Source organism: Exophiala bonariae, assembly GCF_035927105.1.
Source record: "Exophiala bonariae strain CCFEE 5792 chromosome Unknown scaffold_27, whole genome shotgun sequence".
NCBI classification, from domain to species: Eukaryota; Fungi; Ascomycota; class Eurotiomycetes; order Chaetothyriales; family Herpotrichiellaceae; genus Exophiala; species Exophiala bonariae.
The window spans coordinates 434,007-448,103 of NW_027042502.1; the positions used below are offsets into that span (position 1 = coordinate 434,007).

The following is a 14,097-nucleotide window of genomic DNA, read 5'->3' on the forward strand; positions in this document are numbered from 1 at the left end:
GTATCCGAATTGCAGTTCGTGTCCGGCAATCCCCAGTAGCCCTGCAGGTCGCGATCTTCACTTCCAAGATTCAAGATGCACTGCCACTGCCAATACCAGTGCCAATGCTAATGCTAATGTCAAACTGAAATCCATGCCATGCGTTTCTCACGGCGCTTCGTCTCGTCTTGTTTCCAATCCTCATGTGTAGACCAATTCACTTTGTGTCTGAGCGAGTCTTCTCATGTCCTCAGATCAATTAGCCTGGGCGATATTCAACGGACACGACTGCAATGCGGTTAGCATCCCACAGCGCAGAGACTCGATGATGAGATGAACTATCCAAAGCTTCCACCCGTCCTCAACTACTTCTCAACTGGCCAAAGATGGCCTTAGACCCCTCCAAGCCACCGAGCGTGACTGGATCGCAACCTCACTCGACTGAGCAGGACTCACAGAGAGTGATGACAAGCAATGAGATGGACAACCCTACAATATTTGCGATGGACGCCCAGTCGCAAGGTGACCCTGGCAGAGTTCGTTTCTCGAGAGAAATGCCGGGAACGAATCTCGACATTCCCCCGCAGACTGGGACAAATAGTTCAGGGTTAAGGTCTAGCACGCAAAAATCTCCAAATCAAGCTCGCAATCGGGGTTACTCCCTCAGGAGATCGCTCTTCTTTCATAATATTCAGAAACAAGATCCAGATAAAGGAGGCATCTACGAAATGGGCGCGCCCAAAGAAAGGATGGGGATCGAGCAAGCTTCGATTGATGAGAATGCGCTGGGGAAAGGCAGGACCGGGGAGGCGGCAGTGGTGACAGAATCAGGCTCCCTGAAAGGGACAAGGCTTTCAGATCCGGGCCTCGAGCTACCACTCTACCGGCGTTGGCTCTCTAAGCAGAATTCACGAAAAACTTTGAAGCAAAGACTGTCAAAAACTTATCGCGACATTCATGACAAGATCCTTCGATCTAATGCTCTTCCACATAGCGTTGACGGCAGGAGTGTCAAGGTCAACATTCTACCTGGTGACGGACCCATCGATGACCGGACGGGGAAACCATATATCAACAACTTGATCATTTCCTGCCGTTACACTCTTTGGAACTTTGTACCTCGCCAGTTAGTCGCTCAGTTTGGCAAATTGGCCAACTTCTACTTTCTGTGCATTTCAATCTTGCAGATGATCCCCGGCCTAAGTACCACTGGCACCTTTACAACCATTGTACCCTTGTTGATTTTCGTCACAATCTCAATGGCCAAAGAGGGATACGATGACATTAGACGTCATCGCCTCGATAAGGAAGAAAACGAACGATTAACCAAGGTTTTGAAGCTCCGTGAAACTGGAGACGACGGTGCTGATACCGTCGAATGGCACGAAAAACACTGGCGAGAAGTCAGAGTTGGTGATGTTGTGCTCCTGGAGCGTGACTCTGGTGTGCCTGCTGATTTAATTCTTCTTCATGCTGACGAGCCGACCGATACCGCCTACGTTGAAACTAAAGGATTGGACGGTGAGACGAATTTGAAGTCGAAAAAGCCACTTCCGGACATAAGTGAGCTCTGTCAAGACCCAAACTCCATTGCCAATTGTAGCAACATCTTTGTTGTCGAAGACCCAAATCTTGATTTGTACAAATTTGATGGAAGAGTGCATGTAAGCGGCCGAACGCTTCCACTGACCAACTCGGAAATCCTCTACAGGGGCAGCGTCCTCCGTAACACACCAAAAGCTGTCGGCCTCGTCATTTACTCAGGTGAAGAATGTAAGATTCGTATGAACGCGAATAAAAACCCTCGAGTCAAGGCACCCGCACTGCAAGGTAAAGTCAACCGGGTTGTCATTGTGGTTGCTGCTCTTGTGTTTTTCATGGCCATCATATTAACTATCGGTTATGTTATTTGGCGCCCAAGGACCGAGCCCGATGCATGGTACCTGCAATCGGCCTCTGTTCCCATTGGTCATGTTCTAACCTCTTTCATCATTATGCTCAACACCATGCTCCCACTGAGCTTGTATGTCTCGCTCGAGATTGTCAAGGTCGCTCAAATGCTCTTGATGAACGATATCGACATGTATGATTCGGATTCGGATACTCCAATGGAGCCGCACACCTCGACCATCAATGAAGAACTTGGACAAGTCAGTTATATCTTTTCAGACAAGACTGGTACACTCACCAACAACTCGATGAAATTTCGAAAGATGAGTATAGCTGGTACTGCTTGGCTTCATGACGTTGATCTCCAGAGAGAGGCCGAAGAAGATGTTGGGAATGCGAAATTGATCCATAAAAAGCGTGCAAAGGGCAAGGAATCTGCTCCACGGAAATTGAAGGTGTCAAGCCCTGGACTCTCACGCAAATCGGATGTTTCAGGTTCCTTTGAGCAATCCGAGAAGCCTGAAAACATTCAACCGAATGTACCTGGCGAGGTACATGCTGATGCTGATATACCCAAAACCGAAAAACTCTTGAGCTATCTTCAGCACCGACCACAGACTGTTTTTGCGCGGAAAGCCAAGTTCTTCCTTCTTTCATTGGCAATTTGTCATACTTGCATTCCAGAGCATGGCAAAGATGGCTCGATCGCATATCAAGCTGCATCTCCCGATGAGCTTGCACTTGTTACTGCTGCCCAAGATATGGGATACATCGTGGTGGACCGGCAGTCCAATACAGTGACTGTCAAAACAATTTCTGGTAGCAATGGCGACGCTGTACAAGAAAGCTACGAGGTCCTCGACGTGATTGAGTTTTCTAGCCTACGAAAACGAATGTCAATCATCGTGCGAGTGCCTGATGGCCGCATTTGCCTCTTTTGCAAAGGTGCCGATTCCACCTTGAGAAAATTGTTGCGACTGGCAGATCTGGCAGCGTCAAATGTGCAAGACGTTGAGAAACGAGCGAGTCAGAGGAGAAGTGTGGATGCACGACACGCCCTCCGTCGAAGAAGCACGCAAATGAGTCAAGCTAGCTCCTTGCACACATTTGAGACTGCGGCGGGACGTCAAAGCACTAGTAGCATTGATAAGACTATGTCAACACGTGAAACCATTGACCACTGGCTTCGAGACCGAGAAGCAGATGTTGGTTCGCCTTCAAACCGCCGCCGAAGTTCTCAATTCTATTCACCTAGACCGTCTCTCCATCTCACTTCTCCACGCATGTCAGAGAACAACGCCGTTCGTTCATCATTTCAAGCAAGTCCTCGCGCATCCTTTCAAGGCGAGTATCTGGAGGATCTTGTCGATGAAGGCCTTGTTGTGAACGACAATACTGTATTTGAGCGCTGCTTCCAACATATTGACGACTTTGCCACAGAAGGTCTCCGTACTCTTTTGTACGGCTATCGATATTTGACCGAAGATGAGTATACAACTTGGAAGGCTATCTATGCCGCCGCTGCAACTAGCATTGTTGATCGACAAGACAAGTTGGAGCGAGCAGGTGAGATGATTGAGACCAAACTTGAGTTACTTGGAGCTACTGCCATTGAAGATAAATTACAAAAGGGGGTACCTGATGCAATTGACCGCTTCCGTCGCGCGGGTATCAAGATGTGGATGCTCACTGGAGACAAGCGTGAGACTGCGATCAACATTGGACACTCTTGCCGCCTGATCAAAGACTACTCTACTGTCATAGTACTTGATCATGAACTTGGAGATCTTCATGTAAGAATGGCCAAGGCTTACTCGACGATGAAAGACAGTGAAACCGCTCATTCTGTTTTGGTCATTGATGGCCAAACCTTGACTATCATTGATGCAGACGCAGCATCACGAGCTCTATTTACAGACATCGCAATTCGGGCAGACTCTGTCATCTGTTGCAGAGCATCTCCCAGCCAGAAGGCGTCCTTAGTCAAGACTATACGGACAAAAGTCAAGGGATCGGTGACTCTTGCCATCGGAGATGGCGCTAACGACATTGCCATGATACAAGAAGCCCATCTTGGTATTGGTATTGCTGGTAAAGAAGGTCTTCAAGCTGCCCGTACCTCGGATTACTCAATAGCACAATTCCGCTTCTTGTTGAAGCTGCTTTTGGTTCACGGTCGGTGGAACTATGTTCGTATTTGCAAGTACACGTTGGGAACATTTTGGAAAGAAATGATTTTCTACACTGTTCAGGCACTTTACCAACGATGGAATGGATATACCGGAACAAGCTTGTATGAGCCTTGGAGTCTATCCATGTTCAACACTTTGTTCACATCCTTGCCGGTCATTTTCATGGGCGTCTTTGAGAAGGATCTTTTACCCGCCACTCTGCTCGCAGTGCCTGAGCTCTACAATATTGGTCAAAAGAACCGCGGCTTCAATTTCAAGTTGTACTTCTACTGGGCAGTCCTTGGCGCAGTTGAAGCTCAGGTGGTCTACTTTATCCTCTGGGCAGTTTACGGAGAAGCTATCTTCACGAGAGACCAATCACTATTTGCTTATGGGGTGCTAGCATATAGTGCGTGTGTCATCATCATCTCAATCAAGCTCCAGTTTCTTGAGCTTCACAACAAGTCGATAATGGCTGCCATCGCTATATTCTTATCTGTGGGTGGATGGTGGTTATGGAATCTCCTCCTATCTGTCCTCTATCCCGCAGACAAGAATCCAATATACAACGTCAACCGAGCTCTTCTAGACCGCTTCGGACGCAATCTGCTATGGTGGATTGCCCTTCTACTTATCGTTCTGGCGGTGTGCGTTCTGGAATTCTCTATCAAAGCCATCAAAACTACAATTTTCCCCTCAGATGTGGATATATTCCAAAGGCTCGAGAAAGACCAGGAGGTGCGCAAACGATTCGAAGAAGCATCCGCGGATCTCCTTCAACAAGGATGGGACCGGGGAACCAAAAAATCCAGTATCGAACTGGAGCAGGAAACCGCAGCACAGATCGAAAGAGAAGCACATGTCCAACAGCTTCTCGAGAAGCCAAGGAATACCGAGGAACACCGAAAGCCTTGGCTCAAGAGGCACTTCTCAGCTGGAGGAAGTACCACAACTGGTGCAGCGGCCGAGAAAGACAACAAGGCTGGCCATCGCAATGCCGTTGAGGATGGAACGGAGATGGGACAAGTGCCCAGGAAGTCTGTCGATGTTGCAGAACTCTTCAGCAAAGGTTTTGGAGCAGTCCGGAAAGGACCCGAATTACGATGAACGGAAATGATATACTGGGAGAGTAGATGCATGTACCTTCCCTGCGGTACTCGATATTCATTCAGTACATACACGCATATCTATATATTTAGGTAGCCATTTAGAAGATACCCACACACGACAAACGACGCAATGAGATGCATGCCTGCCATTAAAAGATCCCTTATGAATTTACATGTTGAATCATGAATGATTCTTTTTTGACTAACAACTGGGATGAAGATTTGAGTAATGATATAAGCGTCTCATGAAGAGGGGGCGTGCGACTCAACTTGTCAAAATTTACTTGTAGCTGGACATTGTCAAAATTTCTGAATATAAATATCCGAATCCTCAGGATAATATTCGACTGCCCTTTTGGTACCAAATAGAACAACCTCGTCCGCCGAGCTACCGCTCACCACGGGTTTTACCTCAACTCTCTTATCGACACGTCCGAGAATAGTCACAAATGAAAGCCTACATGCCGATCTCCAGATCGATATATTCATATTACAGGTGGAGGAGACGATGCGTGCATGCAAGAGGAAAGCCGTCCGAGAGGTGGGTGGGTGGGCTCGGAACAACACCGAGCATACAATGGACGGAGCTACATCTACATAGCTACTACTAACTAGACTGAAATTATCCTTGAGTACAATAATGCATGAGGCCATCTGAGTATCTATGGATGTAACTAGTTGTTGTAATCCGGATACAACAAAAGTTGGCTGCAGGGTGCAAGCTAAGGAGAAAGAGAATTGAACGTCGTGGAATATAATTACAAGCATCGATTTGGGCTCGCTCGGCCTTCACGCCCAGAGATTTGCTGCAAAGATACTCCATTATTATGCACATTAGCAGTTCTCCTCCTACAATACTTTCCGTTGCCATTGGTTTTATGTTTATTGATACAACCAGTCCAGACGGTCTAACAGAGCTTTTCGATCGCAGGCTTCAAGATAGCAGATATACTTGAATGATCAAGAGCATGCGCTTGCATTTTATGATGTACGGATAGCGGATAGGCATGGCATAGTTTACTCCAAGAGGCGTAGAGTTGAACTCGCATTCCGACACCACGTTGCGAAAATTCCTTTTTTTCGGAACTTTCTCCACTGATTATGTATTCGTAACGTTAGATGACGACTCGCGAGATGGATACATACCAGGGAAGAAGATGAGAGTGACTACGGAGAATTGATGGATCTTGAGAACAAAGAATCAAAATTGGGGAATTAACTAATAATATCACTCTACCTCGTACGCCATAATATGGATATCGGCTCGCTCGCTCGCTCGTTGCGAGTTTGCGGGTCTTCAACTAACCAGGCAGTCCGGCTAGGAGAATTCTTTGTTCAAATTCTCTGTGCAATGCTAGTATCATCGACTTCAGGGACTACGAGATAGTGGGCTGTTGTCTTCGGGTTTCGTTTTCCTTCCCTGGGAGACGGTTTGGCTTTCATGCCGTTCTACCTGCATTGTGTCTCGGGTACCAGCAGCGCAAGTGTCTGCGGTACCTGTATGCAACATGCAGGGTGGCCCAAATTTATTTCTGGAGAGGATGTAAACTCTATGTGCAATGTGCATGTAGGCAATCTTGTCCATGTTCGCCTTGAATGGGCCGAGTACAGTACATGCAGAGGTAAAATGGGTTGCGGCCTAGTAACTAGCAGGCTCTTGACCTAGCTTATCAATATATTGGTGACAAGCGAGCGAACCATGCCCGCTTAACAGGCGGGATGCTAGGCATGTCATCGGCAACTTCTAGGTGTTTAGGTGGGCCATCGAGGTGAGACAAGGCCCTCTCAAAGGGGAAAGAGGTAAGATTTTGGGGCTCCAGAAAAGGAGGCTCGGTGCACGTGCTTCAGGATTTCTCAGGTGGCTATTTTCTCAGGAGAGAAATGTTTGAGGCAAATGTTGTTGGTTGTAGATCTTGAGGCCGAAGAACGCGATCGTAGCAATAGGATTGGGGGTTGACTTCATATCTCACACGTTTGCGAAACATCTTGGTCCGTATATCCAACCCCATCCAGCCCCGATGATTGTGGTGCCAGAGACGGGGTCAAATGAAGTTTCGCCAAGGACTTGGGCAAAATAGAGCAAGTACGGAGTATCCGTAGCAGAGTATCGAATGAAGAACGGAGGAAGAAGGGGAAAACCAAATGCCTTTTTCTCTCAGCCACTATTGTGATACAGTTGTGCCTCATGATATGCAGTTTCAGTTCCTTCGAGTATGAGAATCTGTAACCTTGAGGCGGATGTGCATCACGTTCCAATGATTGGCCATCTGAGTCATGGGGCGAGACGTTTGGGAAAGGAGGTCGTTAATGTGTCAGACTCGGCATTGCGGTGAGGCGGATACTTCTACCGTCATCTGGAGATTTGACGAGGTCAGTAAACGCGCGGCGTAGCTTGTATGTATGCACTGCGCATGATTCCGAGGCATGGTTTTCGGAACGTTGGGAATCGATGCTTAGAGTGAAGAGATAATGGACAGGAATGGGAGGCGATGGGTGTCCGGATAATGCTTCAGCTGCCAGCGGCAGGCAGGTGTCATGGTAGATTGCGGCTGCATCGTCGATGACACACGCGCGTGACACGTGTTAGGCATCTAAGATTGAATTAAAAGTCGTGAAGAAAGTGACATCGCGATTGGAATGAACCGCCAGAGCTCACCTTGTTCTCAACGACTTCGTTAAACGTCTTGCTCCGTATTTCAGGCGATATCAACCATGCAACTACCCATATTTCCATGCTCATGCTCATCCATTCCAGACTCCAGTTCCTTGCCAGAACCTCTACTAATCCTTGAACCCTGAATCCTAACGTCAAAGTTCAAGTTGAATTGGCTTTCAGAGACTAACCCGTGTCGACCAACCCCACCGTGTCTTGCCAAGGGTGTCTCTTGTCTTCCTATCACGATGACTCGGTACCTGCGTCGTGCCTGACTTGGGCTTCCATCTGTCGGTGGGAGGAGACATCTAATTCGATGAGGTCATGCCACACCGAGTTAACCCCTGACCAAGCTTACCCAGGTCCACTTTTACATCTACTGGCTATGACCCTGCCTATGACTGATTGACAACCAGTGGCCAGGATCTTGACTGACTCGGCCACAGGCACAACAAAGTCCACACTTGGACAGGCCTGTAACTGGGGAACAGGCAGATAGTGCTCAATGTTACTGAGCATTTCCTCAAGCTTCTGGCGAGAGGTACGCAGACAACGCATATCTCTACGCGTACGGCATCAGGATGATTTAATACTTGTTCGTCCACCAAAAAGAACACTGACCTACACTCGAAGGATATAAGTATTCAGACTTCAAGACGGGGCAGTCAAGTGATTTTTACTCCGTGCCTCGCACAAAATAAACTTGACCGGCTATTGCGCAATCCACCGTGCAATGCGCCGTCAGTTTTCTCTCCTATCTCACCCTATCACTGGTCACGAAGCTTTGGCATTCAACCGTCTCGTGCTTAGATGTCACCAGTCTGCATCAGGCATCATTCTTGACTTCACAGCTGCTGCCGACATTGTGATGCTTTCAAGAGTCATCGCGTTCGCGCACGGATACTTTGATATACACATATTTTGTGTCTAGACAAAGAGAGGCTGGGTCGAGTTCGATTTTTATCCCGCGAATGCAATCCATCGTAGTGCCAGATTGTGGCGACCTTGGCGTTGGCATGTTGTTAGCGCTACCCATGCACGACATGCACAATCGGTACAAATGTCCTTACTCTGTACGGATAGCGTTGGTAAACGCGAGCTGGATTTCCTAGAGATTTTAACCCATGACACACCATTCTTTGCACATGTGCAACATAAGTGCAACTTTGAAACTCGCTGGTTATGGCAACAACGTAGAAAACATCCGACCTCTCGAATAGCTGTTCGTACAGGGTCGTCAGCGATGCATCGTGTGACAATTATGGACGCGCCACCATAATCGGGGATTTGGCAACAGGTGACAATCAGGCTGTCCTATTCCAAAGTTTTGGAGACACTCGTCCAAAACACGGGGGCACCACCTCAAAATGGTTAAGCGATGGCTATAGATTGCCTGACTGATGACTTCGTCAGGTGCCGCTCTGCTGGCCTGGTGGCAAATCACAGCCGCTGCCATGTTCACTTGACAGCGAAACTGTCCTGCCACTCCCATCCAATCATTCTCCCTTGGACCTGACCTCGATGAGGCTTGCAAAGAGTTAAATGTTATTGGTCCCAGTCATTGGTTCTATCGTAACTGAAGAACCAAAGATGATTAGACGTTACAACACACCACCTCTCTCGACATTCGTCTCCAAGATTCTAACTGGTTGCAACAATAACGGCATTGCCTATGATATACGGGACACTCGTCAAATGATGGTGAGGGAAAAAGGGAAAAGGAGGGGGATCTTCGTTCGGATCGTGGCATGGCCGGTGACCCCCCTGGTCCGTGGTTGCGTTGCAAAGGATATCCCGGAGTTTTTGGGGTCTTGGCCGCTCGAGCTGTGGCTTTACTGCTGCCTTTCCCATCCTGCTTAGGGAGTTGGCGGCTGCATATTGAAGCGTGACTTCGTGTCTCGGACGCGTGCAGACAAGGTTACCGTTATGCACAGACGGCAATAGATTACTCCAACTATTTGCCAGTCTGCAATACGGAGCACCTCAGTCTCAAAAGGATGACTCTGAATACCAGGCTCCCATTTCTTCTTTCGTCACAACATGCACTTTAGCCCGGGCTGAAACCCCATCAGAGACCACTCTGCCAAAGAAGCCGGAAAAACACTGGAACGGGCAAGCTCTGCTCCGTACTCGTAGGCTCTATCTAGCGCGAAAAGAGTGAGACGGACACCATCATCCATGTTGTGACATGGATTGTTTTGACATGGCTCCTCCTTGAGAGGTGTTCGGCGCGTTCAGACAGGGGGTGTTTTGCTGTGAAAGGCTAGGATGGTTGAGGCAAGAAAAGGTCAACCAGGGCCCTTCGGGCTCCACTTATAACAGCGCCTAAGCTGTTTAGACCGTGGAGCTCGAGAACTGGCCTCACGCTTGAGAAGCGTCAAGATGTTCTTCTCCAAGCTAATGACGCCAACTGCAAAGGCACCAAACCCTATCCAGGCGCGGTACCTGAAAAACGGGGCATGCCACCATTGAAACCACCTGGGGGGGGGACCTCCTAAGGCTCCTTAGGCTCCTGAAGGCACTCGGTGGCTTGGACCCACCGCCTGGGTACCTGCACCAGCGCTTCTGCATGGGCTCCATTATGCTTCAACTGGCCACCATTGACTCGCTGGATCGCTGCGGGTTGCTCTCTGTGCAGGCAATGCAGAATGAAAAAGCCCCGATGTCTGTGTGGCTCGATGGGCTAGAAGCCGCTTGGTGCGATACTCCGTCCTGGTGGTGCCCACTGCCCAGTGGTTGAAGTGCTGCACTGGTGCCGCTCCTTACTGCTGGCCTTTGCGGCCTTGCTGGGTCTTCGGTTCGTTCGGGCTGCAGTGTCTCCCTTTATTCTACCCGTGCCCTGCCCTACACCTTTCCTCGACTCCTCTTTCTCTTTCCTAACCTCATTGTCGCCATATCATTTTCCTGTCTTTTCTATCTCTCTCACTTTGTTTCCTTTTATCTCGTCTTGTTCTTCAACAACTCGCATCGAGCGTGCCTTTCACTCCTTCAAGGCCCTCGACCACATTCCTTAAGCTTGTTGCTTTCTATTCAACCAATCCGGTCCTTACCCCTTTTACAAACCCATAGCTACGGCTTCACCATTACGAAGATCTTCTTGATTGTAGCTGCTTGGATCGGCCTTTCAACAGACTCTTCAAATTCACAGACACGCACTTACGCAACTACCCAAAGCCCCAAACCAAATATCGCCTACGTGCACTCCACTCCTTGCAATCGAAGCCAAGCGAAATCAACCTAGAATTGTCTTGAGCCATGGAAACTCCTGTCAAGATGGAACAATTAGGCATGATGGACTCCTCAGACCCAGCCGATATTGACTTCGACCTGGACCCCGAGTCGACGCCATCCCCATTGCCAACCGAGGGTACACCCGGTAGCTCGGGTCAGAATCCTTCCTCCGCTCGCCGTCCTCCACGAAAGAGCACCCTCACACAACAACAAAAGAATCAAAAGAGACAAAGGGCTACACAAGATCAGCTAGTGACCTTGGAAACCGAGTTCAACAAGAATCCCACACCAACTGCTGCTACTCGCGAGCGCATCGCTTCAGAGATCAACATGACCGAACGCTCGGTACAAATTTGGTTTCAGAACAGGTAAGATCTGAATCTCGATGGTATTGCAGGGTCTGAACTAACGTTCTCCTAGCCGTCGACGAGCTAAGATAAAGATGATCGCCAAGAAAACCCTGGAGAATGGCGACGACTGTGATAACATTCCAGAATCCTTGAGACAGCTGCTGGCCATGCAGGCAATGGAATCTGGAAGACCATTCCCTCGTCAACTTATGGGACGCCCTGAAGGTCCAATGGCACAGTATGGTAGCGGTGGGATGTTGATTGGTGACCCTAATGCCCAAGGCAAGACTGGTATGTGGAGCGTGAATATCCATTGATCTGCCATACTAATGTATTTGTTCAGTGATTCACCACTTCACGTGTCGATCCTTGAGTATTGGTACATGGCGCCGAGTCGGACAGAATGCCATGGACTTGGTCATTTTCTACTCACCTGACAAGGCTTGCATTACCTACTACATCAATAACGACTCCGCAGGCTACAAGATCGAATTTCCCTTCGCGTTCATTAAGAGCATTCAATTGGAACCGGGTGACACGGTCCCCAATGCAAATGGCTCTCCTCCCAGACCCGGTGGTCTCGTCATTGAATTGAGTAGGCCGCCGAATTTCTTTATGGACTCGTCTGGGTCGGGTGGTTTCTTTCAATGTGGTGACTTCACAGAGGACCAACAAGCGTCGCAAATTATGACCCATCACTTGGGTGGACATCCTAAGGTGCTGAGTGGACAACTCGCCAAATTGGTCTCTCTGGACTCCTTCCAAAACCGATTCAGTCCCTTCGATCTCCATGCTATGCCCGCTTCGGCTCCTGTCTCACCGAACATGGGCATCGTCCGACCTGCATCCCAACCATCGGTTCAATTTGCACGACCTCATCCTCCGCATGTTGGCATGTTTCAGGAACAGTTCGGTGGTGTCCAACAACATCTTCACCCTGGCCGTATGCATGCTGGACACAAGCGACAAAGAAGTCGATCAGTACCTATCGCTATTGATTTCTCTATGCTTCACGGACCCATGCCCACCTTCCACCTCCAACAGCCATCGCCACAAATGGCGCCTGAGAACCACAATTTGTTCCAACCTATGCCTCAACACCCTGTTCAAGCCATTGGATCCAATCTTCAGATTGATACATCTGCTGGATATGGTCTAGATTTCCGTCAAATGCCCATGTCTGCGACTGCAACTTCACCATCGGAATTTGCCAGCCCTGGTTTCTTCCCAGCCAACCCAGCACATGCACCAATGCCCGCTTCAGAGTATGGAACCCCGCAGCAGTTTAACATGCCATTCCTTTCACCCTCTCCAATGCTAGATCCCAATATGGTGCCCACCTCTGTCTCACCTCTTTCGCATATGGCACATCACGATCCTGTCATTGCTGATCAATCGCCACCTCTGTCGGCTCTGCACAGGAGCGCTTCAGCCGACATGTTCAATATGCACCATGATCATACTGGGATGATGGATGAGACCCTAATGCTGGGGGAAATGTACTCGAAACAAAACCTGAACATGCCTATGCCTAGCCCCGCATTTGATGAGCACAGTCTCATGATGATGAACGACATGGCAGAATTTCACACTCCCAGAGAGCAAATGTCCATGACGCCGTTTGGAACCATTGACCCCCATTCATTGCAAGCTGGACTACACCAATCACATGGCTGAGAATGTTCTTCAGCTCAGTGGAACAAATTTGAAACGACCTTTACGCATCCCCTAGAATTTTCACCAACTTTATACAAATCTTCTTTCCCCCAACAGAAATTGAAAATATTGGTCTTTCAATTTCCCCCAGCACTGTCCGGACGGCGCTCAATCATCATCTCGCCCTACCTTTTGTTACATATCAAATATTTCTTGTTAGTGTGTGCGGCCTTAGGATGCCTGCCGAAGAGGAACAGCGTCGATAGCTGCTCAATTATGTTCTTTACCTTCTCCCCAAAAAACCTATTTCAACAAAATGGGTTTCTCTGCTTCCAAACAGCTTGTCTAGTAACGTGGTTATGTATCAGCAACGACATCTTTTGCCTTTCTCCTTTTCGTCCGTTTTTTTCCTGGAAAGCTTTGGTGGGGGATATATTGGGGACTTGAGCATTCGCTTTGATTTACTTGCCGCTTTGTTATAGGTCTGGTATAGTCGAATAAGGTCGGGAGACAGGGAGAGAAACATCAAATGTGATGGGGACAACAAACCAAAACCATGCGTCTGTTGTGAATGGAAGGATGGCTTGGAACGCATATCGCTTCCAGCCGTTGGAAGTTGGACCCTTAATTCTTGACTTCATAAAAGTTTGGAACAAAACACACACAAGCACATCTCCTCCAGGTTGTCGGTGGAAGAACCTGTATTAGTGCTTGGTCGTTCGACTCCGAGCAGGATTGAGTGCACAGCAAAAGAGGGCGATGGAGAATTAATCTGTCTCTTTCTCTTTCAATTCGATCGATATACAATGCAAATGTCTTTCTCGACTGTTTGGTGACATAATAATCCTAGGTGCCCTTCCTGTTTGTTTCGATCGTCGAATGGGCGTGAGAATGATATGCCCAACCCATATAGGTGGTGTTTCATCCATCGATGTCGTGATCTCTTGAGAGGTCCATTCGGCATGATTTGGAGGACACCAGACGCTGTGTAGGCTGGGATGGGTCAATAGATAAAACCCAGGCTTCTCTCGGAGGCACGAGGAACAACATGTTTATAT

The 14,097-nt window shown here is 48.5% G+C and overlaps 2 protein-coding genes across 2 annotated transcripts; both read left to right on the top strand.

Moving 5' to 3' along the window:
* Positions 1 to 365: 365 nt before the first annotated feature.
* On the top strand, positions 366 to 5,147 carry LTR84_007069 (uncharacterized protein; the record flags this gene model as incomplete). Its single annotated transcript, XM_064850624.1, has 1 exon — positions 366 to 5,147. The coding sequence occupies one exon, from the start codon at positions 366 to 368 to the stop codon at positions 5,145 to 5,147; it is 4,782 nt and encodes a 1,593-aa protein (XP_064702693.1).
* Positions 5,148 to 11,075: 5,928 nt separating this feature from the next.
* LTR84_007070 (uncharacterized protein) lies at positions 11,076 to 13,060 on the top strand (the record flags this gene model as incomplete). The annotated part of the gene is made up of 3 exons (XM_064850625.1): positions 11,076 to 11,401; positions 11,454 to 11,674; positions 11,727 to 13,060. 3 exons carry the CDS (start codon positions 11,076 to 11,078, stop codon positions 13,058 to 13,060), a joined length of 1,881 nt encoding a protein of 626 aa, XP_064702694.1.
* Positions 13,061 to 14,097: the final 1,037 nt, after the last annotated feature.